The 27,718-nt window shown below is 44.0% G+C and overlaps 1 protein-coding gene across 7 annotated transcripts; it reads left to right on the top strand.

The window, feature by feature from the left end:
* Positions 1–1,833: 1,833 nt before the first annotated feature.
* Positions 1,834–27,718, top strand: ODAD1 (outer dynein arm docking complex subunit 1). 7 transcript variants are annotated; one of them, XM_079951218.1, is made up of 16 exons: positions 1,834–1,960; positions 3,609–3,782; positions 6,936–7,018; positions 9,963–10,062; positions 11,467–11,656; positions 12,437–12,559; positions 12,647–12,760; positions 13,358–13,425; positions 14,382–14,569; positions 16,527–16,652; positions 16,868–16,950; positions 17,539–17,707; positions 19,999–20,162; positions 20,788–20,891; positions 24,776–24,854; positions 26,251–27,718. In XM_079951218.1, exons 3-16 carry the CDS (start codon positions 6,952–6,954, stop codon positions 26,356–26,358), a joined length of 1,683 nt encoding a protein of 560 aa, XP_079807344.1. In that variant the 5' UTR covers positions 1,834–1,960; positions 3,609–3,782; positions 6,936–6,951; the 3' UTR covers positions 26,359–27,718. The 7 variants fall into 7 exon arrangements, with proteins under 7 accessions (XP_079807344.1, XP_079807345.1, XP_079807346.1 ...); XM_079951219.1 differs by lacking the exon at positions 1,834–1,960 and adding an exon at positions 2,054–3,071; XM_079951220.1 differs by lacking the exon at positions 1,834–1,960 and having other exon boundaries at positions 2,054–3,782; positions 6,939–7,018.

Genomic DNA, 27,718 nt, shown 5'->3' with positions numbered 1-27,718 from the left:
ATCAGTGGCTACTAGTCATGATGGCTACAGTATGTTCTCTCTCCACTGCTGATGGAAGCTGGAGAGGGAGAGTACTGTTGGACTCAAGTCCTGCTTTCAGACTTCCCATAGACATCTGGTTGGCCGCTGTGGGAACAGAATGATGAACTCGGTAGGTCTTCTTATGTTGACAAACAAGACCTGGGACATGGGGCCACCCCCATGTCTGCTTCCTGGTATACTATTTTTCTACTTGCAGGAATTTTTTGACAATGTGCAGGATCCTCCATCAGCATTCAGATGTAATATAGTCCATTCTTCCACCTCAGAATGCCAGCTACTCTGCATGCATAGAGCAAAACTATCATCGAACTAATCTATCCCTATTCTTGGATCCGAAAAAAATTACAGGACTCCACTTTACAAAACCAAGCTCTGAGCACACAAGCAAAGCCACGGCAAAATTCAGCCAAAGTTCCACATTTTGGAGTCTTGACAGATCAACCCCATCAGAGGTATGACTCCTAATGAAAGTGTGCTAGTAAAATATAGATACTGCTCATTCACCTTGACTGGAACATGGGTTTAAGTATTGAATGACACTATGCATGACACACACATATAAAGAGAGAGCTAGAGACTTGCAATGTTGTGAGGTTCCCCAAGCAGAGCTGTCATCCACAACCAGAAACTGCAGTGTGGAGATGTACACTGGCCCAGCTATCTGAATAGTCTGAGGCTGCCCTCTTATGTTAACCTGATTTATTCTGTGGGAGGGTAAGAAGAGACAGGAAAAGGCTTGCTTATAATGCTATTGCATCTCCCAGTTCCCAAGGATGTGTGCATTTTCTGTTTTAAGATTGCCTCCTCGCAACCTTGAGGACTGGAAACTATGTTTTAACCACTACCCCTTTCCTCATCCATAACCATGAAGACTAGAAATATAGCTTGTCTGGTTAAGAGTATCAAACTAGGATCTGGGAAGCCAGGGTTCAAATTCCCACACAGCTATAAGGTCACACACACACCATATATTTAAAGCACAATTTTACCATTTTAACAGTTACGGGGAATACTGGGAACTGTAGTGGGGTTTTTTTTTTAGTGTGCTGGGAATTGTAGCTCTGTGAGGTCAGTACCCTTAAGAAAACTGTTCCTAGGATTCCCCATTACAGTTGAAGTAGTATAATAGTGCCTTAAATGTATGGTGTGGATTTGAAGCTCAGTAGTGTACCCTAACCTGCCTACAAGGTTGCTATGAAGATAAAATGAGGAGACCATGTAAGCCACCATGAGCTCTTTGGAGGAAAAGATGGGCTATAAATGCAATGATAAGTAAAAATTGAGAAACACGTAGACATGGAACCCTGCATTTCCCCCATATCAATATGGGAATTATATCTTGCCCTTCACTAAAAAGTCACAAAAAGAATATCGAATAAAAACGTAACATTCTAGTTTATGAATGTATAACTGGAAGGCAGCGGGGGAAGTTTATAATTTGCCAGTCGAGCAAAAAAAATAATCAAAATTACTAGACATTTCTCCTCCATACAAAATTTCCCCTCAGTCGAGGGGCTGGTGCAAAGTTTCCCCTTTTTCCGAAACAGCCCTCTTCCTGCCCCATCCAAAGCCTGTCATATTTCCCTTCGCGGTGCCTCATTATCTCCCAGCCCTCGCGAGCTTCCTTTCTGAAACAGTCTCCATGGCAACCAGCAGCAGTGGGACAAACTGAGCGAGGGATGTGGTTTGGCAAGGGCCATTGGCGATGGAAAGTTGCCATGGCAACCCTCCCGCGTCGTCGATCCTTTACGTACGTCGCCTCGCGCCCGCCCCGCGCCGGGCAGCTACGAAGTCTCACACTGCGCATGTGCGCAGAACTAATCTTGAGGGTGGTAAAACGAGAGGCTTGAGAGGGAGGGGGGAGGAAGGAAGGAACTGTTAATTTCGCACATGCGCAGTGGGAATGCAGGCCTGTAAGGTAAAGGGATGGGTTTACCAGAAGGGGTGGGGCTTAGGGTCTGCTGGGATCCTCTGTATGGTTTGAGTAAATTTGGAGAGGGCGAAGCAGGGGGACCTTGAGGGGTTTGTGTGATTGTGAGCTGATTATTCGGAGTCACGTGACTTTGCAGGACTTCCAGTGTGGCCTTCCAGGACATGGGGGGCTTGGCACATTCAAAGGAATTTGGCATGATTTGTAGGGGTTGCAGTGTGACTGAGCCCCATAGCCGCATAGCTACATGGGGGGTTTAGCATGATCTACCAGGACCTAGGGGGTGGTTCAGGTGCCTTGGCATGGTTATAGAGAACTTTGGTGAGGTCAGGCTTTGGGGTCACCTGCTGGGTCTTTGGAGTAGGCGTGTACCTCCAAACACATTAGTATTGGGATTTTAGTATTACCTTTGTATCCTATTTTTCCTCCAAGGAGCTCAAGGTGGTGTATATGGCTCTTCCCTGCCCCTATGTAGTCCTCAGAACAACCCTGTGAGGTAGTTTAGATTGATAAGACAATGGCTGGCTTAAGGTTGCTCAGTGAGCTTCACAGCTGAGTGGAGTTTTGAACCCTGGCCTGTTGGGTCTTACAGTCTAACCACTACACCGCAGTGCCACATCCTGTTAGGGTCCTTGGAGCTGCTAAACATCATATGCCCTCACAGGGTCTTAGCATGATCTTCAATGATATTGGCATGAGCTGTGACCCTTCACTTGGTTGATACCTGAACTCTCATGTCCTGGATCTGGTACATTAAAGCTTTGGCATAACATGCTGGCAATAGGTCATAGAAGCAGATAGGACCTTTGGTGCATTTACTTGGTCCCACCAACAATATACAATGCTAGGTAGGGTTGCCATCTCTTTTTCTAACTGTCGCTGTGGCATGGAACACAGAAATTAAGCAGATGAAGCACTTCCTGAGGAGAAGGGGCGCGGGGAGTAAATGGGAATATAGCTACTAAATTCCTGCTTTCTCGGGCTGTCGTGATTAGAAATGCACACAGCAGTAGTTGTAGGTGACTGACATTCTGACCTGAGAAATCCGTGGAACAAGATGACCTGACAATTATGATGATATGTCCTGGTAGAGCCTTAGGTACATCTGAAAGTATTAGGACCCTGTGTGGCATGGTGGAAAGTTAAAGGACTGTTGTATGTAGGGCTGGGGGGCAGGGATTGCAAAGTATAAGAAAGGGTAGGAAAATGAGGAAAATGTGTCTAAACTAACCAGATGTTTCTAGATAAGCCTTTTCTCTGTGTGTTTGACTTTCATGACTCTTATAACTCATTAGATCCTACTACCTTCCCAGTAGATTCAGAAGCTATTGCTCTATAACTCATACAAATGTAACCTCCCTTTATCTTTGAGAATTCAAAATAACTTGCTCTTTCTTGGGCTCTAAGACAGCAGTCTCATTTGAGCACATTTGGATCTCAGGTCCACCATAACCTTCAACCCCTGCTTTACCTTATCAAATAAACCCTGGAGTCCTCTTCTACTTTTGCCCCCTGTTTTAGCTGGCCCCCTAAATTACCCTTTTAGAGAACTCAGGAATCCTTATAATGCCTTCCTAATCAGTTGTATGAAACCTGCTCTCTTTTTCCTCTCCTCTTGCCCTTCCTCATTCATTAGGACTGGTGAAGAGCTGATGCATTTCCTGGAGACGGTTGCTAACAACTGAGTTGACAAAGGCAACGTGTGGTGCTGGCAGGAGAGCCCAGGAGTTTACACCACAGCATCCCCCAAACAGATTGCCTATACATAAAGTGCATAGCTGTCAGAGTGGCTCTCCAGTAGAGAGCAAAGGTACTTCTAGTTAATGCTTTTGGAGCGGGAGGTGGGGCTGATTTAATCCAGTTCACAGATGCTGAGAAAGCTGCATTTTAATACAGATTTTGGATAAGAGGGTGTTTAGGTATAGTGGGAAAACAGGCATGGGATGCATTTGGATGGAAAGGGGGGAATGGTATGTATATGAAGAAGGATGAGGTAGATGCGTGATTTGAAAATAGATGAGCAGATTTAAGTGTGGGCAAAATTTAGTGAGTGCTAATGCATTATGCTGCTTGCTGTGGTCGTAAAACTATTGGATGGGATATATTTAAGAAGTAACATAGTGCGTGTGTCTGTGTGTCTTGTGCTAAGTACCAGAGGTTATTCTGTTTCAGGAAGGGTGGTTCTACTAAGATGTTACTTACAGAAGCAGCATTTTTGTGGTCATTCAGCTGGACCACAAGAAAGCAATAAAGGCAACAAAGGGAAATGCTGCATGCACACCTGATTTTAGTTTAAATGTTCATTTTTAAAATGAAAAGTGGATTGTCCTTTTCACCACACAGGCACCCACAGTGGAATTGTTTAAAAAACAACAACCACAAAACCCTCCAGCCCTGCTAATTACATTCATAGTTTTTCAGCCAATAAAATGTGAGGTGAAAGAGGTGGGCATTACAATGTTTGTACATCCTCTGTGTTACTGAGAAGTTGATCTGTTAAGACACTAGTTTTAAGGGCTTGTTGTTACATAGTTGGCTGTTGCATTAAAGGTAAAGGTAAAGGGACCCCTGACCATTAGGTCCAGTTGTGACTGACTCTGGGGTTGCGGCGCTCATCTCGCTTTATTGGCCGAGGGAGCCAGTGTACAGCTTCCGGGTCATGTGGCCAGCATGACTAAGCCGCTTCTGGCGAACCAGAGCAGCACACGGAAACGCCGTTTACCTTCCCGCCGGAGTGGTACCTCTTTATCTATTTGCACTTTGACATGCTTTCGAACTGCTAGGTTGGCAGGAGCTGGGACCGAGCAATGGGAGCTCACCCCGTCACGAGGATTCGAACTGCTGACCTTCTGATCAGCAAGTCCTAGGCTCTGTGGTTTAACCCACAGCGCCACCCGCGTCCCTGTTGCATTAGAGACTGCTTAAAAAGTTTTCACTCTGCAGCTGTGTGAGAGCCTTGCCAGTGTTCATATCACCCACAATGTATGGCTTACGCCTTTCTTGTATTTTGCAGCCTTGCAAATACAGACCCTCCAAGTGTTGCTATTTTCCAGGGACAGTTCCAGATTTACAGAAGCCATTCCAGTTTTGATTTGATCCTGGAATGTCCTGCTTTTCCTTAGGATCTCCCTATTTTCATTGGAGAAATATTGGAGGGTGTGGTAGGGTGTCCCTATCTTCATTGGAGCTATGTGACCCCCGAGCCAAGGAGATAAGTAACTATACAACTATTAGAAGACACCTGAAGGCAGCCCTGTATCGGGAAGTTTTAAAATGTTTAATATTTTATTATGTTTTTATATATGTTGGAAGCTGCCTAGAGTGGCTGGGGCAACCCAGTCAGATGGGTGGGGTATAAATAATAAAATGATTGTTGTTGCTGCTGTTGAACAGGTTGCCCCTGTTTTCATCAGAGAAATGTTGGAGGATATGCAGATAAGTCTGCACAAGTTTCTGGCCCACAACTTTTTTTAATGCTACCACCGCCTACGTTAATCATTTAAGTAATTTATGTATTGTCTTTTTAGCCCAAAGCCCCCCTAGATTTGATGTCTTAACACTGAAAGAAAGAGGGAACTCTTGTAAAGCTTCCTGGGTATAGGCATGTTGAGGCAGTTCTCCGCCACCTCAGGCAAGCAGGGAAATGATTATATTTATAAGTCTGGGCTCTTGAATGTTATTGGTACCTTTAGAAGTCTTTCAATACTTCTTAAGGAACTATTAGGTGAAGTCTCATGGTCAGAAATACTCGAAGAGAAGATAATTCAAGATTGATGGGAGTTTCTTAAAGGGGAAATACTGAAGGCACAAATAGTCCCTCAAGTGGCACAATGAGTCAGTGTACCTGGCTGTTAACCAGAAGGTTGGTGGTTTGAACCCACCCAATGATGGCTGTGGGCAGGATTCCTGCATCGCAGCGGGCTGGACTAGAAAACTCTTGGGATCCCTTTATGATTCTATGATTCTGTGTAATGGAGAGACATATGCTGGCTGTTGCAGCAGAAGAGACTGCATATGAAGTACTGAGTTAGAATGAAGTTTATTTTTTAAAACCTGCCTTTCAGGGTGCATTGATCTCGCAAGGCCATTTGCCAGACTCTAAAACACATGAAAATATAATTGCCAGGAACAAAGCAGAGCCCTGAATTAGATGCATGCAGCTGGTTAGAGGTTTTTGTGGCGTCATGCACGCTGGTAGGATGAATGTCAGTTGGCGGGAGAAAATGTTGGATTGCCATTTTATATGTGTGCTTTAATTTGGATTTATTTATGTTTTTATTTAGGGAGCTCAGAATACAGAATAGAGGTGTCTTGCTCCCTTGCCGTTAATTGTCCTAGCACCCCTGAGGTGTGGCAAGAGATGATGGCAAGTGTGGCGGAAAGATTTGTGGACAATCAAAGAAACATTTAAACACTTCAGTGTAGCGTAGTGTAGATTAGTATCAAAATATTTGTTTTTTTATTTGCATAATATGGATGGATAGTTTTTCATAGTGTTGCATTCATTGTTATAAATCAAGCATAGCTCGAAGTTGTTTCTTTTTGTTTTCCATTGTATTTCTTATCAATAAAAAAATCAGTGTGGCGCAAGCAAATTTTTATTCTGAAAGCCTGGCCCAGAAAAAAAAACTTTGAGAACCACTGGCCATGGGCGTAGCCAGATTTTTGTTGGGGGGGGGGGTGAGAACCGATGTGATTGGTCAGTTAAGTATTTCTATTGTTTTACTTGATGGGGGGGGAGCTGCCCCCCCCCCGCCCCACTTGGTTAAGCTCATGTGATTGGCTCATGTGATTGGCCCAAGATCAGACTGGGAAATGTCATGGTGAGCAGTGTTCCAACCGGGGTCTCCCCTTTCAAATGTTTTATGCAGTATGCTGCACTGTTTTTCATGAATGAGTTATTTTATGACAGTGATTCTTACCTGATAGCCTCCCACTTTGTTTTATCATTTTTTTCCACTAGCAGGAAGAAACAGAAGATGCCGTTCTTCAAATCTGCTTCAAGCCTCCGCTCAGATGGCAGTGACGTGGACTTGGAAGGCCTTGGTAAATTCCTATGGAGGGAAGTGAGGATACCGCTGTAGGAACACTTGCATAGCCAGAATTTGCATTTGGGAATATTGTTGTGGGAAGCTTGTAACACTAGATTCCCTGGATGCAGCTTGTGATGTGATCCCAGTGTCATTTGAATGGAAAATCCCCCCCCCCCCGAAACACACATTGGAATAGGGAAACAGAAAGGTCATTCTCTGGCCCACTTTCTCTATTCAGTTTGCTTTTACTAAGTCTGTGCACATAAAAGTCTCCTTGGATTGGATTAAGTCTCTCTGGATCCAAGACATTCTGTTTCTGACAGCTGGCCAGATGCTTTTGGAAACTCACAAGCAGAACATGGAAGTGACAGTCCCTATTTCGTCCCAAACATCTGGTATTTAGAGGTCTACTTTCTCTGAACAGGGAGACATCCTTTAACGATGATGGCTGAAGTCTGGATTTGGTGAGGGCCTGCCCTGATTTCGCTTAGCTCACTGCAATATTGTTTCCGCCAATGTGATTATTCCAGGCTGAAATCCATATATATTCTTGCTCTTCCCATAGTGTTTTAGCAGCTGCTATTTTCCCTCACGGCATCCTTCCACTCCCAAACTTTGTGAAATATCAGCAGAGCACTCTTGCTGTCTCACAGAGCAGTTTAAACTTTTGAAGTTTGGGGTTAGTGCAGGCTGCTCTGAATTGCTGCATGTTTTAATGCATTGACAACATGTGGATATTCAGCTGATGTTATGGCAAACGTTCTTGTGGTTAGGGAACTTCCCATGACACTTCTTAGCCTAAGTCTCTGCTATAAAGCACCCATGTCATCATATATATACATATACATGTACATATGCATATACATGTATATGTATTTGGTATTTTTATAAAGGTTTTTCATGGACAATATTGCTGTGGTCTTAGGCCAGTTCATGTATGTGGAAAGCTATGAAACAAGCAATAATAAATATTTTTACTGAGAAGATTTATGCTAGTAGCTCACTGTCTGCGGTGAAATGTGTATAACTACGACTCACTGAAACTGATCCCAGGTTGAAGCAAACTGAAGGTACCAGACAGTTCTGCAAAATCTGATACAAAAATAAAGCTAAGAGGGTTTCTCCTTCTTTGACAGCTACATGAAATAATATATATTTCCTTTCAGTTTTTGCCAGGGTGACTAGGAAGGAGTTGGGGGATATTTTTCAAGCCAAGCAAAAATGTTGCTAAAGGGGACTGCTTTTGAAAGGGAGCAGAGGGATGAGAAATAAGGCCTTTGTATCCAAAGAATGAGGCCAAAGAGACAGAACCAGGGCGCCTTGGCTCTTTTCCACATGTCTTGGTTAGCTTGTAAGAATTACTCTTTGAACTAGGCCTCTCTTAAGTGAATGTTGGCTTTGAAAAGCAGCAGGGACTAAATTAAAGTAGCGGAGGTACAAATTGTCCAAATCCTTGCTAGCATACGGGGGACACATGTGGGCATGAGTCAGTGGCTTTGTGAGGATCCAGAGACTGAGTCATTCGCTTTGCTGGGAGTGAACAAAAAATGGCAGTCGAGGAACAAAACAAGAGCCTGTCTGCCGCCAAGGGACCAGAAGTCCATAAGGCTGGAGTGTAGAATAAAGGTTTGTCTGTTCTTGGCACGATTAGCACCTGATCAGAAATGCAGTCATGTTCTGATGAGGAGGGAACAGGTATTGCCTCGCTCCCCTGGCTGCCTCCCCTGAAAGACAGCACAGCCTCTTCTGTTCCTCAGTCCTTTCCACAATCCATTCCTGATAAACTGCACTGAATGCTTGGGCTCGGCACCGATCAAAGCATGCCACACATCAGGGCTGCCTAGATCAGGAGCACAAAAGCAGCTCTACCAATTCCTCCCAGAACTGACCAAGCTCTGAAGACCCAAGGATGCCCTGGTCCAGGAACTTGAAAGTGACCAAAGAGACCTATCATTTGGCTACGTGGAGGTCATTGACACTTGTGTGTGTGTTTCTTCTTCAGAGAATTGAAGGCTCTTTGAAAGGATTGCTGTGTACAAGAAGGCTGTGTATACACCATACCTTTAAAGCACATTCTTTCCCTCAAAGAATTCTGGGCACTCGCATACCGCCCAACATTTATCCAATGAAAATAAGGATGTCCCATTCCTTAATGATAATTTCAATATTCATACCCCACACATCAGACTGGGTTGCCCCAGCCCCTCTGGGAAGCTTCCAACATACATAAAAAGGTAATAAAACATTGAACATTAAAAAACATCCCTATATAGGATTGCTTTCAGATGGCTTGGGAGTCAGATAACTCCATACCCTCCAACATTTCTCCAGTGAAAATAGGGACATTCTAAGGAAAAGTGGGACATTCCAGGATCAAATCAGAAACTGGGATGGCTTCTCTAAATTGGGGGTGTCCCTGGAAAATAGGGACACTTGGAGGGTCCACACTCACCGAGTTATAATTCTCAGCAACTCTTAACTAACCACATTGCCCAGAATTCTATGAGGAAAAGCATGTTCTCTGGCACGCAGGCCTTAGAGGCTTTTTTATTGTTGCAGGAACCTGCAAAACCTGTTTGTTCAGAAGTGACATTGGGACAAAACCTGTGGGCATGTTCATGGAAAGTGAAGCCTCTCTCAACCCCCTTTTGGCTCTCTTAAAAACAGCTGTTTGTCTCAAGCCTAACAAAGCCAACTGGAGCTCATTATATAAATGGAATACCACTGGTAGTCATTAAGTTGCTCATGATTGTGCTCATCAAATCTGTGCCAATCACAGCAGGGAAGTTCCCTTCTTTCTGCAAACCTGGACCACATTAGTCTCTGCCCTAATTCTTGCGCCAGGTGTGATAGGTGGGGTCTTTAAGAGAAGGCCATCATGCTGGACTTTCTAACCACCTTTCTTTCCTCTGTCTCCCCAAACCACCTGTTGCTTCACTGGCTTTGTGTCCCACTAGCCGAAAGCGAGTTAGCCAAACTCCAGCGCCAGTTTCGTCTCCTAGAAGGCAACCGCCATGCCTACACTTTCGAATCCCATGAAATCATTCGCAGGCAGAAGTATGTATTCATCTCATATCCTTGCTAAAATTCTGGATCCATTTTGTTTTTCCCTGTTCACAGCAGGAACGTCATGGTTTTACTGTCCTCTTACGCCAGAGATGGACATAGTTCTTTAGATAGCTGGAAATGGTCTGGGAGAGACCATCACACTGTATGCATTTGGGTTTTGGAGGCTATACCAAAAACTGCAAAATATTTTTATTGGGGGCAAGAATGAGCTGTGCGTACACCATGAGGTGATCCCTCTTTTACATCATATTCAGATTTCTAAGAGAAACAAGCCTGTTGCCCATCACCAGCCTTAAATTGCTTTCATTGGACCAGTTGTCTAACCTTTAGTTTTCAGTTGTGCCACAATTTGATGAGAGAGCGGTATATAATCGCATTGAGGGATGCTATCTCCTGTCCATTTTTCTTGGCACAGAGCACAGCCTGTCATCTTTTGCTCTGAAACATCCAGTTTTGGATTGGGGGAGCATTTGAATATTGTACATCCTACTGCAAGGAGAGAGCTGTAAGCTGAGCATTAAGAAATAATCCCCACCTCATGTACTGAAGCAGATACTGACTTAACACAAGGGCACATAGCAACTGATATGCTCCTGGCAACACACAGCTGACAATTGGTTTGGTCACATCATGTATGGACATGTTTGTACATATAACCTGCCTTTCTTTAGCACATGCGGCCAAATTCCATCCCCCACAATCTATCACATATGTGTACATGCATATACAAACATTTGATTCTTGCCATTATGCGCTTTGGCACGCTGACATAGTTTCAGATCTTGTACTCATGATTCTGTGTGTCCAACCTCTTCCTGCCCCTTTAGTATAAAACGTTCCCAGAGAATTTAGGACTCTTCTCTCTCTTTGTACTCTGGTTTAGATCACTTAATGAACGTTACTCATCATCCCTGCCCCTGAGAACCTTGAAGTTCTAGCCTTCTACCCTGGCCTACAAAACACAGTACTTTCTTTGTAGGGAAATCAGAAATTCTGCGTTCCCAACACTGCTTGTTTCACAGGGATGTAAAGGCACAATAAGTCACCCTAAGGCCTGAAATCTATTGTGTCTTTTTACACAGAGCTGCTAATTTTGAACTCTTGAAGCCTGCTCTCTTTTGAGAGTATATCCTGTCCCGATTCCCCCCTTCCCCATTCCATCTTGTCCCATCCAGAGTTGGGGAGATGCATGCTCAGATTCAAATCGCCAGCTTTCCAGGAGTTTCTGCAGCAGTGTCTCAAAAGCTCCTCTGAGCTGGCGCTGCCACCAATCCCAACCAAAACTCACCAGCACACCTGCTGCCATGGCGCTCCCGTACGTGCCCACGCAGCTGTGTCTCGCCGTGTCATCCTGCCGCCCCTCAGAGTCTCTGCCCCGCTTCTCTTGGACAGGGCAGAGATAAAGCGCCTGGAGAAGGATAACAAAGAGCTGCTTCAGAGGCACGCTGTGGCTGAGAGCAAGGCCAACGCACAGCAGGAAAAGGTCCACGGTGACACTCTCCGTTCCTTGTTGGGACAGCGGGATGAAGTGAAGCAGCAAATAATTCAAGAGAAGAAGCAGGTAGCCCTGCTTGATAAAGAGGTATGGAGAAGGGAGCTAAGTACCAAGTTGCTTGGCATTTATTGATGTGAAGTAGTGTCCTGTGCTAGGATTTTGAAGCCTTCTAGGTGGGGAGTGGAATATAATAGCAGGTACAGAGAACAAGTACAGTGGTGCCTCACAAGAAGAAATTAATCCGTTCCGTGAGGCTCTTCGTATAGCGGTTTTTTCGTCTTGCGAAGCAAGCCCATTGACAGCTTAGCGGATTAGCGCTATTAGCAGTTTAGCGGCTTTTAGCGATCAGCTGTTAAGCGGCTTATCAGCGGATCAGCTGATAAGCGGCTTAGCGGCTTAGGAAAAGGGGGGGAAAAGGGGGGAAAAACCCGCAGGAACTCGCAAGACATTTTCGTCTTGCGAAGCAAGCCCATAGGGAAATTCGTTTTGCGAAGCGCCTCCAAAACGGAAAACCCTTTCGTCTAGCGGGTTTTCCGTCTTGTGAGGCGTTCATCTTGCGGGGCACCACTGTAGTGTAAAGTGAGGCCCTGAGAGCAGAATGGAAGTCTCTAAGAAAAATATTTTTTCCTTCACTTTCCCCCACCCCCCAAAAAAATCCAGGTGAAGAGAAACTCCAGAAAGGAGAGGAGGATCTTTTGGGTTAAAAATGGGTGTGAGGGCTTTAAAAAATGCAGAGGGAATTGGCAGCTAGGACTTGAGGGTTGAATTCATTAGAACAGGGGATCCAAAAGCCAAGAATTCGTTAGTCCTATCCCAAATACTAGTTTCTCATCCCATTTCCCTGCTTTCATTCTTCATTTCTGACAGATTGAAAACTGGAACAAGCGTTTGACTGACCAGAAGCTGGTGGTGGGCACTGGGACCCTGATCCAGGAACAGAAGGGCAACTTGCTGAAGCGGATAGGAACAGTTGAGAATCAGCTTGACCGGGTAAAAATGGTTGCAAGTGCCCAGGGTTTCTGAGAGCCAGGATTCTTGTCTTGTCTTTAGTTTCTCACTCCACTTTTCTATTTCCAGACCACCACAGAATTCAATTCTCAGCTCGTCTTGAATTCACAGCTACGTGAGGATCTAGAAATTCTCCGGCTTGAACACGATCGCTTTGAACAGCTTTATAAACGTCTAGAGACGGTACATTCACACTAAGAGAAAATTGAGGAGAGTTGACAGGATGTAATTGCCCAAGAGAGTTTCTGAGAGGGACTGGAGTCGTGATATAGACTAATGAAGGTTCTGTTATAGAATTGTGAGATCTGGTTGCTTGGAGAGAACTCCAGCATGGAATGGAAGGATATGATTGACTGTTGAGAGTGGTATTAAAAAAAATATCAAGGCTTTTTATTGGCTGGGAGAGAATCACAAAGCTAAACCATGCATTTTGGAAAGTATGTTTTTTATTATTAAACTAGGGATTGTAACTGACCAACTAGATTCTGACAACAGAAATTATGATGCCCCCCTGCCTTATTCCTATCCTCTTGGACCTAAGGATTTCTGATTCTTGGCTTTGATAGGGCAGGGTCTGAAGGACCTCTTTAACACTTGCAGATTGATGTGGAGTTTAAATCTATGGACTGTGCTTCTGCTATGGTGTGGATGACAATGGTTAGGAAAGAAGGGAAGAGCTGTGATTGGCCTCCAGTGAGGAGATAGAACTTTGTGAACAGGATGGTACGGCTGTGTTGCATTTAGGGACTAGATCTGAAGGCTTCCTCTCTCTCCCTCTAGGAGCTGTTGGAAACTCGTAGAGCCATTGGCGCAGTCATCAGCACATCCTCTGCAGCCTACGAAGCAAGGTTGGGGGAAGGGGAGTACTCAAGCATGGTGGGGCAGGGAGGAGTGTCCCTGCAGAAACCTTGCTCATGTTCATACCCAGCTTCTTCATTGCTCCTACGTTGTCCTGCTGCCTTCACCCATTCATGCACTGGGACAACTTAATCAACAATAGCCATGCTCCCTCCAAGTCCTAGCTTCTAAGCATCACTCTAATATAAAAGACAGGGCTATATATCCTCTGCACTAAAATGGAAATTCTGCTTCAGGGAAACAAAAATTCTGCACCAGGAAAAGCAGGATTCTGCAACCTGTGCAGCAAGCCTGAGGAACCGTTTTGGCTCTGTAGGTCAGATCCAAGCCACACAGGCCAAATTTGACATGCGGGCAGGGCTTCTGATGTCACATGGGACTTCACGGCACCACCCAAAGCTTGCAAAGAGGGTTGCATGGTGCTTAAAAGAATGTGAGGCTTTACCAAACCGTCAGGTGATGGGGTGGTACAGCCAAAGCTTGCTTTCCCTTTCCAGTGCACAAAGGAGTGCACTTTGAGGCTCTCGATTGCGCATTGGCACCTGCATCTTCCATTAGAGTAGACCAGGCCATCAGCCCATTGAACACAATGCACTGTCAGTCCTGACTTATGGCCGCTCTCCAGTATCATGGACTGAAGCCTTTCCCAGCCTTTTCTACCTGAGATTCCGTAATTGGAGATGGCAGCAGTTGAGCATAGGATCTTCTGCACACAGAGGTGTTTTATGCCCGGGAAGCTGTGGCCTCTCCTAAATGGTGAAGTAATATGTGAAACAAGGACTTCCTGCCTGTCACTCACGCTCTTCATCGTTATGCTAGATTTCAGAGGTGGTGAAGGAATGGGGATAAGAACATGAAGAAAAGTTGGGAAGTGGAATTGCTGGCGGTTCTCTCTCACATATCCAAAACTTGTCCCCATCCCATTTGTCCACTGGGGTAAATATAGGGATGAGGCACATACGCGCCTAGGCCAGCTGCAGGACAAGGCAAAGAAAGATGTAGCACAGTATGAATCGGAGATGAAAGAATTATGCCGCCAGATAGAGAATGACCAGCGCTTGAATGATTTCATTTCCGTCAAGCTGCAGGAGAGGACATTGACGGAGGAGGCACTAAAGGCCAAGAAAAAGAAAGGTTTGTGTGTGTGTGTTTCATGTATGGTATGGGGCTATTTATTGAGTCATTCGTTCATTCCCACAGGCCCAGAAGTGGTCTCATGGCAAGACAGAACAGGGGTACAGAACAAATAGAAACTAAGCAATGTCTCAGGTGGCCTCAGTGATTTGGAGTGCCACTTTCCAGCTCTGGCTCGTTTGTCAGCCATGGAGCCTTTTGGACAAAAATAACTTGGACGTTGTTACCCATGCTCTGGCAACTTCCAGAACTGGATTGTTGCAACATGTTCTCTGTAGGGCTGCCCTTGAAGATGACTTGGGAGACTTCAACACATCCAAAAGACAGCTACTGGCTGGGGATCCATTTAGAACTCACATAGCCAGGTTCAAAACAGGTGCATTGGTTGCCAATTCATTTCCAGGCTCAGTTCAAAGTGCTCATGCTAGGATTTAAAGCTTTAAATGACTTAGGCACCAAATGTATGAAAGACCCGCTTGCTTCCCTACAGACCCTCTCCGGGATTTAGAATGTCGTAGGGTAGTTCCTCCATCTTCAAAAGTTGAGGGGGACAGTCCAGGAGAGGGCATTATCTGTGGCAGCCCCTAAACTATGTTCCCTTCCCACAGATGTGTGTCTTGCACCTTTGCCATGTGGTTTTCATCATTTGCTGAAGATGCACCTCTTTATCCTGGCCTCTGATGCCTGAGATACATAACTCAGGGTCCACCCTATTCTCTTAATTGTATTCTGTTTTAACTGTTCTTAATGTTATGTTTTTAAATTGTTTTAACCTGCCCTGGGAACTCACGGTGAAAGGCAGTTGGAAAATCAAGATGTCCTGAATAATAATACGTAATGAGCAAAACTAAAAGTTATGTATTCCACAAAAGCTTGTAGTAAATTCCCTCCCACAATAGCATGATCTGTTTGGATCTACAGAAGCAAAATCACCATACAGTAAAACTTACCAACAGCAGATATCACCAGCAGCCAAAAACTGCACAATCAGACGCTTGTGAGAAAAGGGCCAGTGTTTGCTTCTTTGTCTGGTGCCAGAAGTATTCCTTGGCCTTTGGGAGGCAAGTGTGTGTTGTGGTTTACAGTGGGACAGCTCAGAACCAGGACTGCTGGCTTCTCTGGGAAGAATTTTGTGAATTAAAGCAGAGGATCTTGGGGGTTCCCAGATAATCTGTGTTATTTTAAGTAACCCCCAAATCTCTCTCTCTCTCTCTCTCTCACACACACACACACACATACACACATTTTAATGAACTTTTTTGTATTCAGAGAAATAGTTGGCTAAAGAGTATGGCTGCAGCCCAATTAAAACATTTTAATAAGTTATCTTGTGAGTTTTAATAAATTATCATGTGAGTTTGATTTAAATTCGCATGTGGGTAAAACAGTATTTCTAAAGCAATCGGCCTACTTCCTTTGGCATAGCAGTTATTAAAAGTAATTGGGTCAACGGCAAGCCATTGCTAAACAGACTATGGATTACTGAAAAGCAGCAACAAACCACCACTTATGGTTTGTTTTTCTCCATGCAAATCTTCCAACGTTCACCTTCATGGGGATTTCTCTATTTCTCTTGTCATGAGAGAGGGAGAAAACCTTTTTTACATCCCACACATAGTTTTATAAATGTCTATCTTGTCACCTCTTGCACCCCTTTTCTCTAAGCTGAAAAGCCCCCAGTGCTGCAACCTTATCATAGGGGACATCAACCTTGCTTTTCTCGTGTGGTTTATTGGAGGAGAATCGAGCCACGAATGCTGGTTTACACGTCACATCTTGCTTCCTCTTGCGGTTTATAATAATTGAAATGTTGCAGCTTTGGTCAAGACAAGTGATTAAAAAAGATGGGCGGCTTTTCCACTCCTTTAATGCATGTTTCTGATTGAGGTGGGGATTCACATGACTTTGAGGTTGCCCTAGGAACCGGGCCTCCTAGATTCTCTTTATTTTCAATCAGAGGAAGAGTCCAAACGGAAAGACCCTGAGGAGGAGATGCTTGAATCTTTACACACCACCGTGGATCAAGTCCTGGAACTCACCGATGCGCCAACCTTGGATGCTGCATTGAATATATATGTGCAAGGTGATAGGCAAGGCAGGGGGCTGCAATGGGAGAGGGTCCATTTTCCTTTTGAACCATGACTGTCCTCTGGGTCTTTTTGGCTCAGGAAGAACAGAATGAGATCTGGGACCTTACCCTCCATAGGGGCTGCCCTTGAAGCAGTTTGGGTACTGGCTAGTTCAGGCAGTGGGATGCGAGTTAAGATCTGCTACTGATGTTTTTCTTTCCCACTTCAGAGGAGGAACGGAACTTTGCTCAGTTCAACTACGTCAATGATCAGAACGATCAGAAGGAGCAGATATGGGAACAAATCACTGAGGTGAGTACTGTGTCTTGGGTCCCCCCCCCCTATTACAGTTTATCATAGAATTAGTGATATTCGTGCAAGCAAGATTTTTTTTTGCAGTCTCTGCACAATGCTGTCATCACCACAATGCCAGCCCATACTTCCCCACCCTCTTCCCCTATTCTTCCAACCTTTGCTGCTGTTAGCAAGCAGGGATTCCTGCCGCATGTTGCTGAACGAGGCTGAAGTTTGCTTCCTGGTTCCCAGTTCCTTATTCAACACAAGCGCAGAAACAAGTAGTATGTGTCCCCACCATATAGATTTAAAGCATGCGGCTTGGGGACGACGACTGTAGTTTGTTAAGGGTGCTGGGGCAAACTAGAATTCCAAGATTCTTCGTGGAAAGCTATGTGCATTGAATCTGCTTTAAATGTATGCTGTGGCTGCCCTCTGCTTACCCAAATACACCTTGGGCTGCACCACATTGCATTAGGGCTCTTTCCCTTTTGAGATGTCCTAGCACCACAGTGTTATTTTTGCACAAGCTTCTTTCAGGAACGATGCCCTCCCACCCTCTTATCTCTTATTTGCTTTCTCCATCTTGCTCCGCCACTCTTCTAGCTCTACCATGAGATACAGGAGGCGCAAAAGCAAAGTGCCCAGGACGAGGAAGAGCAGCTGTTGCGGCTCAAGGAGGCTGAAGCGCAGCAGGAGGAAGCTGTGAAAGAGGCGAACCGGATTGAGCTGGCATTGAAGGGTCACCACAAGATTTGGGAGCAGCTCAAGAACGGTAAGCAGGGACTGTGTTTGTGTGCCAGGAAGAGAAAGATGGCGGAGGCACCATTGTAGGAACTCGAAACATGTTCTGAAGCTTTCCTTTGCAACCTGCTGAGCTCGGGGCTTGGTTTTGTCTTTGCACTGAAAATGTAGATTCTCGGGATGCCCCTTTTCATAGCAGTTGCTGAGCTCTCGCAGCAAGGAATCTGGCCAGCGCTTGCTTGCTTGCTTGCTTGATTGCACTTACATGCCACCTTTTTCTCCAAAGAGCTCAAGGTGGCACACACAGTTCACTCGCTCCACATTTAATCCCCACAACGCTCCTGTGAGGTAGGTTAAGCTGAGAGGCAGTGGCTGGCCCAGGGCCACCCAATGAGCTTCATGTCTGAGGAGGGATTTGAACCCTGGTCTCCCATGTTCTAGTCTGACACTCTAACTACTACACCACACTGGCTCTCACTATTGGGCAGGTTTGAGTGCTAGGCTAGCACTACACAGATAGTGGAGGATGAGAGGCTTCACTTTCTAACAGCAAATGCCAGTGCCCAGCCCTGGTCACCATGCCCTGTTATGTTCAGCACCATTATTTTTTTAAAAAAAGGAAGAAGCGGTTGTGGTTCCTTGCCCAGTAGTTGGGATGGTGGTGGGGAGGGAAATGGCTCTGTGTTCTGGTTTGAAAAGGCTGTATGGGCCTGATGCAGTCCACAGACTCCCTTGAGGAACAGGATGATCAGCCAACAGGCACAGCTAGTCACAGAAAATAGCACAGATCCTGGTTGTATCATCCTCAGCAGACAGATAAGCTTGAGGAGGGAGGAGATCTGAAAGGCAAAATTGGAAGAGGGAGAGAATATCATTTTGTCAAAATACTCAGGCTTATCCTGTGGAATTGGTTGCCAGTAGGTGTGGGACAAAGGAAATAATTTATTTTATTATTTTTATTTTCCATGCAATGTGTAATTAGGACTGAAGACAAACTGCAGCATTTAAGAAAGCTGAGTGATTTTAAGAGGCTTTCCTTTCCCAACGGACCCTTCTTTCAAATTGCCTTCAGCTTTCTGGGAAAACAGACAAAAGAAAGCTGTCACCTGACTCCAGCCTGTCTCTTGGAATTCATAGTCACAAGATGGGCTGATGGCTGGCCAGTTGAAGATAGCTTCCAAAGAGCCATGTAGACAAAAAGTACAGAACATGCAGGGCAAATCTGCACTATCATATCCTGGCTCAATAAGCCAGGATGTGAATGAGTGTTATCTGCTGCTTCGCTCTGCCCACAAGTAAGCAGCTGAACAAGCCAGGACTCAGCTATCAATTATAGCTTCGCATAGGGTTCTTGAGGAATTCTGATGGGAATGGGGGTGGAAATTGCCAGTGCTCATTTATACATCCCATGCCAGGGATGGAAATCAATCTCGCGAATATGAGCGGTATTTGTTGCTGCCATTTAAAGCTTCCAAAAGATAAACAATTGATGACTCTCCCTCCCGCTTTGCATCATGTTTCCTTTGCAGTGCAGCGAATGGTGTGAAATAATGCCAGAAGTTCTGTCAAGTTCCACCACAGTGGACAGTGAGCTGAATAACATAGGGGTTGTTGTTTTTTTTGTCAGAAGCCAAACTGCAGTGGAATGGAAACAGCGCTGCATGCAGCAAACACAGGTTGGAATGGAAATCGATGGCTTCTTCCTCACTTCCTGACATGTGTGAACCTGGAAGCTATGGTTAATTGCTTACAAACTAGCCAGGATATCAAGCCATGGCTTAAAGTTGATTTTAAGACCCTGGCTGGTTTGTAAGCCATTCACCATAGTTTCTGGGTTTTCAGATAATGGACAGCTATGATAGACAGCTGGGTCCTGGCTTGTTCAGCCGCCTGCTTGCTGGGCTGAGGAAAGGAGCTGCCTGGCACCTGCGAGCAGCAGTAGCTCATGCATATCCTGGCTTATTAAATGCCAAGATAAGACCATGCAAACCAGGCCACCATTTATCAAGTTGACTCTTAGGAGGGCTGGAGCTACCATTGCCTTGGGCAGCGAATTCTGTGTGTCATGAAAGAGCAGAAAAATGATAAATCATTTATTATTATTATTATTATTATTATTATTATTATTATTATTATTATTATATTTCTGCTCCCAGGGAGAGGTGTTTATTTTGGGGGATGGGGTGTTGTCTCATGTGCAGAATAATTTGGCGAGCCTTAGGTACTGGGCACCTTGAAGTGAGTGGGAATGAGTGCTTGAAGTTAAGAGCTGTGTGGGTGGGCAGGGGTTCATTCATTTTGCTTTCTTTCTTCCTCTCAAAGCAATCGAGGCTCTCTTTTGGAAACTGCAGTGTGACTACTCAGTGCTGGAAAAGAAGCTGGGGGGGTCGACGACTGCCCAGGACGAGAACGTTGCGATCTACCTGGGCTTGATTGAACAAAAGACCAACCAGCTGTTGGCTATGTATTCTTTCGCCAAGGCTGAGGTATGCAGGGTGGATGGGCAGGACGCAGCAACAGGGGCAGGAGAAAGGGATGGCTCAGGGATCATGGAGAAAGGGAGAGGAGAAGACAACCTTTTGACTCACTTCTCTGAGTCCAATTCACTGCTGCAGTTACCGTGTGCAAAATATTTTACTGAGAGTGAGAACCCCTATCGATTTTGCAGGACAAACCTGCTTGCAAATCTTTCCTGTTGAATAGTCTAGGGTTTCAGTCCCATTCTGATATAACTGTTCGTATGTGTTCCTTTCAAAATGTCCTGGTAAAAGAGGGAAATTACTTTGCAACTCTGCAGTGGAGTCCACAGGGCTTGAAAGCATGATATTACTTTTGCTTTGCCAGCCTCATTTCAAATCCCTTAACACATTTACTTTTATTTTATCAAATGCATTTCTGCAATTGTGAGGGTTAGTAACCTTTTAAAAACACTGAAAACCAAAATTCTCATATTAGCTGCAGCTAGCGAAGTCACTCGGTTTTTAATTGATCTAGTAGGAAGAATAGATCTGGATTAATAGGTGGGGCAGTGTGGTTGACCTCAGGCTGTTTTATTTTAAATCTCTACTGGGAGGGGAAGCAATCAATAAACCTTGCCTCTTCTTTTCTCAGGAATATGATCGGCCCTACGACACTCTGGAGACAGTGCAACTGCTTCTGGGGCAGAAACCTGAGATTCGGGCACAGCCTATGCTTGTTCGGCCACCCACTGCTGGGTAAGGAGACCTGCCTAACCCCACATGAACCTGCCTGTATGTTTAAGATTTTCTGTATCAACCTGTTTTGGACTACAATTCCTATCAGCTCCTGCCAGCCCAGCAGCTGGAGGTTACTGGGTTGGCAAAGGGTATTCTATACTGAGATCATGGAAAGTTCAGATATTTTGGGTTGCGGTAACAAGGAAAATTGGAGGGCATAGGATATGAGTTTATGAGGGACCCCATGGTTATGTTATTAGGAAAACTGAATTAGCATATGTTAAGGGAAGATGTTAGAGAATATTGTTATGAGTATGTATTCTTTTTGCAATGGCCTTAGCTGTCCAGTTTAACTGCTCATCAGCATCTCAAAGAATGAGCTAAGTGATGATTCTGTCTGGGAAAATGGGGTAGGTGTTGCCGTGCATGTGGAGGAGGACTTAAACACGTTGCAGAGTTCCCAAAAAATAGACTAGAGGCAATTGTATTTCATCCAGCAGAGCTTTACTGCTACTGAAGGCAAATGAGCATAATGGTCACAAATCCAATACATTCAGAATTGGCACAGTCCATAAGAAATCCAGTTGCAGCAGACTTAAACTTAAAAAGAACTTATAATAAGACTAAACCTTAACATTATAGCATACAGAACGGAACACCACACCAGAACAAAGAGATAGAAAAAGAAAGTATGTGAAACTCAGGCTCCTCCTGACCTGACTATTATAGTCAGCATGACCTTGACAGAAAGATAACAGAACCAGTTTTAAACCAGCTGTACTCAGCTTCCCAGAAGGAATAACCCAAACATCAGAAACCTTCTGCCTGTTTCTTTCACATAGAAAGAAACCTTCCAGAACACTCTTGAACTAAGTAGAATAGGAAAGATCTCTGCACATCAGATCAATACTTTCTGCACTAAGAAATGCAAACTGACAGGTGTCCCCCTGCACTCCCCTCAATTGGCTGGAGACCATGTGAGCCTAGGCAGAAGAACAATAGCCAAAATAGTTGTTGTGTGCAAGAGCTGGAAGCTGGGAAACAAAAACATGTCGTGGACTTTGAGGCTTCTCTGGAAACCTAAAGGGGAAGTAGGACCCATGTGTTAATGTTGTGAACCCCCGAATCCTATATCCAGGTTGTACACATGTGCATATAAAACCATACACCCTAAAGACACCTCAGTCTCCACTGACCTTCATTCCAAGACTTAGGAGCCAACTCCTAGGGGCCAAAGGTCTTTTGTTTTTTTGTTTTTTTTGTAAATGATATTTATTAAAGTTTCCAATTAATACAAAAAATAAACATACACACACAAAAAAATAATAATAAAAACACAAAAATACAAAAGCAAAAAAGAACAGTTAAAACAAATGTAGTTTCCATTACTCATTTCCATTAACTTATTTCCCAGACCTCCTCTCACCTCCCCCTTTTGTATTCCCGTTCAAATTCTCAATTCAGCAAATCCTTATTATAACTTGTTATAACTTATCATAACTTATTGCTCAACCTCTACATTACAGCTGGTAACCACTTAATTTTTATCCAACATCACACTAATGTCCATTAATTTTATAATGCCTCTGCAGATAGTCTTTGAATTTCTTCCAATCTTCCTCCACCGTCTCTTTTCCCTGGTCTCGGATTCTGCCGGTCATTTCTGCCAGTCCCTTATAGTCTATCACCTTCATCTGCCATTCTTCCAGAGTGGGTAGATCTTTCGTCTTCCAGTACTTCGCGATGAGTATTCTTGCTGCTGTTGTTGCATACATTAAAAAATTTCTATCTTTCTTCAACACCAATTGGCCGACCATGCCCAAAAGAAAGGCCTCTGGTTTCTTAAGGAAGGTATATTTATATACCTTTTTCAGTTCATTATAGATCATTTCCCAGAAGGCCTTAATCTTTGGGCATGTCCACCAAAGGTGAAAAAATGTACCTTCAGTTTCTTTACATTTCCAACATTTATTATCAGGCAAATGATAAATTTTTGCAAGCTTGAGGGGCCAAAGGTCTTTTGCACCCCCATAAAATTGATTGGCGTTGCCCATTTTATTCAAGTGAGCACCCCTGTTCCAAGGAAGCCAAACCCTGAGTGAGCGCTTGGAACCCCTGGAATCTCTCACTGCTTAGAGATTGGGGTTGTGCATAACATTATGTTTGTAACACCCCAAGATACAGATAGCTAAACACTGGAAGAAACATCTATGGGAATGAGAAAAAGATACCTGGTATGGAATGTTATTGCAGAAAATGTTTTACAGTTAAAAAAAATTACAAGGAAAAATGATGAGATCATAGGATATGAATAAATTATGGATCCTATGATTATGCTATTAGGAAAGAAAAATGGTGGGCAATATGTTGGCAGTGTCCCCAGATACGGATAGCTAAACACCGGAAGAAACAGCAAATGCCATCTGTGTGGGACTGAGCAAAAGATATTTGGCATAGAATATTAATGCATAAAATATTTTACTATAAAACAATCTGGAATAGTACTGTGATGATGATGATGATGATGATGATGATGATGATGATGATAAAGTCCTTAAAGTGTTTGCATGAATGTATTTTGTATTGGAATTGTAAAACTCAATATAAAATATTTGGAAAGCACTACTGGAAATTAATATAAGATTCAAATTATGCCTAATTTGTAAAAGAAAGAACTGCAGTAGTAAGAATTAATTAATTATAAAGCAATTATGTCTTTATGTTGTATAGGAATGTATTATTTATATAGAGAAAGCCTCTGGTAGCATATCAAGATCGTTTGTGGATTTCTATAAAACAATGTTAATTTGCAGTGCCTTAATGTTGATAGATGACATGAGGATCATTAGTTAGAATGTATAGTTTATTTTTGTTTCTATAAAATAAGACACATTAAAAGCTGGGGAAACAAATAATTCTACTGCGGCTCTCTTCTGGCTGCTCCCACCTCCAGCATTAAAGGAGAAGAAATGGAGAACGGGGCCTTTTCTAGGATGGCCCCTGCTCTTTGATGCACCATGTCTAGCTTCTGTCATTGGGTGCCTACATTATTAAGTTGTAGTTGCCAATTCTGCGTGTTCTTGTTTGCTCAAGAGACATGTTTGTTTTGAGACATTTAATTGATTTCCTGCTTTCTGTTTTGTGTATATGTTTGTGTGTTGCTGATTCTGTAATTATTTTTTAATTGTTATATTGAAATGGATGGTTTTAATTATGTTTGAAGCTGCCTTGGAGACCCATGTTGGATAAATATTTAAAAAATGAAATCAATACTAAATGCCATAAGAGGCCTTGGTTTACACACACACACATGGTAGGAAAAGCACTCATGCAGAGGAGAATATTAGCAGATTTTCTGAGCAGAAAGGTTTACTGTGTTAAACCCATAGAAGAAATTTTAGGATGAGACTGGGATGCAATGGGTTAGATCCAGCTGCCCACATCCCAGGAAATATTTTACTCTGAATAACTTGGCAGCAGGCAGAACATTCAACAGATGCAGCATATTCCATCTCTCTGGGTGGCTCCAGACTGCCAGTGTTTTGCAGGAGGGATTCAAGTGCAAAACTTTAGGTTTGTGCCTTTAAAGTAGGTTAAAGCACTCCGTCACCCTAGTACAACAAATCTACTTAAAAAACCCACAAAACTGGACTTCTTAGAAAGTTATGGGGAAATGCATTGAAAATTGTGAGGTAAATGAATGATTAACATGAAGATGTGTACATCAGGATGATTGCTTATTGTCATATAAATGCCTCATGAACAAGTTGGAATAAATGCTGAATAAAAACTGGTCTTGGGAGGAGTCCTGAAAAAAAACCTGTTTTTAAAAGGACTGGTTTGCAGTACTTAGTGCAAAAGACACTCTTCGTTTTTATCATCTTAATGTTTGCTCTTTGCAGAACTGGCCATGAGCCAATAACAGAAGAAGACGAGAAACCCTTAACTCATGAAGAGCTCAAGCAAAAAATTATGAATGATGTGAGTACAAAAGGCCAGACAGAGTCCTGGATGCAGAGCTACTATTACTATTACTATTACTCAGATCGGGGTCTTCTGAAGCAAGTTCCTTACTGAATTATTATTTATATACCTTTTGTGACTGACGTATATTTATATACAGCAAAATTAATTTCAAACAGCCATACAATAATTTCCTCTTCTGCTTTGCTTTTTGCAACTCTCCTTGCCTCTTGGGGCGGGGGGGGGGGGAGTAGATTAGGCCCCTGCTCTAAAAACATTTTCATGAAGAAGCAGTTTGGCAGTCGGAGTAAACAATCATCACACAGGGGCAGATATTTTCCCTACCTCTTGGCATATTTATTAGTTTACTTGTCTAAGCCAAAAGGTCATGGCAAAATGCAAATAACTTGAGTCATAAAACAAGCCTGGAGACAACAAAATCCATAGAGCTTTTAAAAAATAAAATCCGAAGGGCAACACAAAATCAAGGCAGGCTGCCCTAAAAGCAATCACGGGTGTGCTTGGATACAAACGTTTAGTGTCCCTTATGGCCCCAAGAAGCAAAGGAAGGAACTTTTATCAACAACAGTCTTATCCCTTAATTATTCTTCCCACTGTAATACGTATATCTAAAATAAATGCATGTCCTGCTCCCAGGATTTATCAACTCCTCCATTTTCCCTCCCTTCCTCTATTGTCTCCCCTGTTCCACCTTTTAGATAGTGAGTTCCTGAAGGCAGGGACCTGCCCACTTGTACTTCGTATATGCCATGCAGATTGATGGTGCTTCATATAACAGCAACACTTAAACACAAATTCAGGATTTTGCTGTATTTCGCCATCTAGTCAGTAGCAGGTTTTGGGGAGCCCTTGGGAAAGATACTCTCAGCATCCCCCCCTCCTGTGTGGGGCCACCTCCCTCCTTGCCACTGTTACTGCTGCAGCTTCCCCTCTCCTTCCTATGGGCACATCTTGCACAATGCAGGAAGTTGGGCTAGATGATCCTTTTCGTCCCTTCCAGCTATACAGTTCTATGATTCTATTCTCTGTCAAGAGAGAGAGAGAGAGCCCAGGGCAAGTGGAGATGGACATTTTTCCTTCTCTTTACACTTGTCCTTCTTGCATCTTCAAAAAGGTGCAATGGATTGGCAGCAACGGTGAAAAGGAGGAGCGACAGGCCCCCAGAGGTTACGGAACTTGGCAGAGGGTCCCATGCAGGGAACCCAAGATGCCAACCTCTGACACCATACAGTAGCAGTTAAGGCATTCAATAAGTTACTGATCCAGGTATTCTGATCTCAAGAGTCTTGTATGTGACGCCGAAGAGTCTTCCGCTGAGCCTTTTCCACAGATGCATGCGGTTACGAAACCATTTCACAAAATTAACTGAGGTTTCTCTTCCCCCGGCCTCCAGATCGCAAGCAAGACAGCAGCGCTTTCCATAAAGAGGAACACACAACCTGATTTAGCGGATGAACGTGGTGGGTTAAGTTCAGCCAAGAAACAATCTCAGGCCTCTTGACTGGAGTACGAAGCTATATACACGGTCTGTGTCCCGTGCCACGCAAAAGACGGAAGCCAAGTTTGCCACTGGCAGGGTTGTGTTACGGTGTGGTCCTGCGCCACTGCCTTTACACCTGTAGCCTCTGCAGCCTTCTTCCCATTTGGGATGATCGGCGTGCTTGGATGTAGCCTCCACCCTGCCGTGGATCTCCAAAGATCTCCCTCCTCCTGGTGCAACGCCCCTCTTCTTGGCTGCTCGCTCGATCAGGACAGATGGACTGTGCCGATAATACATAACACATGGTCCGCCATATCAACAACGCTCTTCACTCCCGTGCTGCCCACTTGCTTAAATTCTTCATAATTTGACTCTAGATCCTCTTGCAAAGAAAGAATGCGTCTTAAAAAACAACAACCTCTGCCTGTTTTCATGGTACATCGACTTGCGACCTCTCTGATAAAGGAATCTATCCCTCGAGTCTCTGGTTTAGTGAGCTGGCACTTCTTGAAGCTTTCTGGAGCAAGGGGGCCCAGCTCCCTGTCCTAACAGGATTCACCATTGGGCTTAGAAGCAGGTGACTAAAACTCGGCTCTGTTCCCCAGCAGCCATCTTGTGTCAGGAAACCGGCATGTTAGCTCCCTCATGCTATGAATTGCCAGAGTCTAATGAAGTCTCGTTCACTGTCTTAGACAGAGTGGTTGAGGCCCATGAAGGGTATAAAGTGTCTGCTCTGCTGTGTGAGAGGAAACTGGGTGTGTTCAAAGCATTGGCCACATGTTTTAACTTCTTTTTTTTTTTTTTAAACCAACTAGCCTGTTCCTCAGAGTGTGTTTTTTACCACATGGGTATCTAAAATGAGACTGTGTCAGTTCCACCCAGAGCACTCATTTACCACTGCTAAACTGCAGCGTCTTGAGTTTTGAAGATTACATGTAAACGTCTATGCAAAAATTCTGCTTTTGATGGTGAGCAGTTTCCTCAAGGTGTGGGTTGTTGTTTTTTAAGTTCTTTTAGCCCTGATTTTAGAATGAGTGGGGGTTTTTTTAATCCTCAAAAAGGGTGATACTCCCATCATATTCACCTCACCCAAACCCTCCCCTGCAGTGCCCTCTTCCTACAGTGTCGCCAGAGAATAATCTTGGGGAATCCATTCCTCTCCCAAAGATAATCATCATGGAAAAAATCTCTGTCGTTCCCATGGGTGTAGAATGTGGGAGTGGTGCGTGTTGGGGAGGCCGCAGCAGTGGGTGGGGCCTGCCCTCTGATGGGGGCAACTCATGCACAGTCCCTGTGACAAGTGGGGAAAAACTATCGCGTTTTTTGATTATCAGTGTAAATTGGAAACTAAAATGATTAAAATGTTTAACTGGTGAGGTAA

The sequence above is a fragment of the Podarcis cretensis genome (assembly GCF_951804945.1).
Source record: "Podarcis cretensis genome assembly, chromosome: 13".
Taxonomy (NCBI): Eukaryota; Metazoa; Chordata; class Lepidosauria; order Squamata; family Lacertidae; genus Podarcis; species Podarcis cretensis.
Note: the sequence above shows the minus strand (reverse complement) of the source record. Positions and strands in the feature narration are given on the sequence as shown.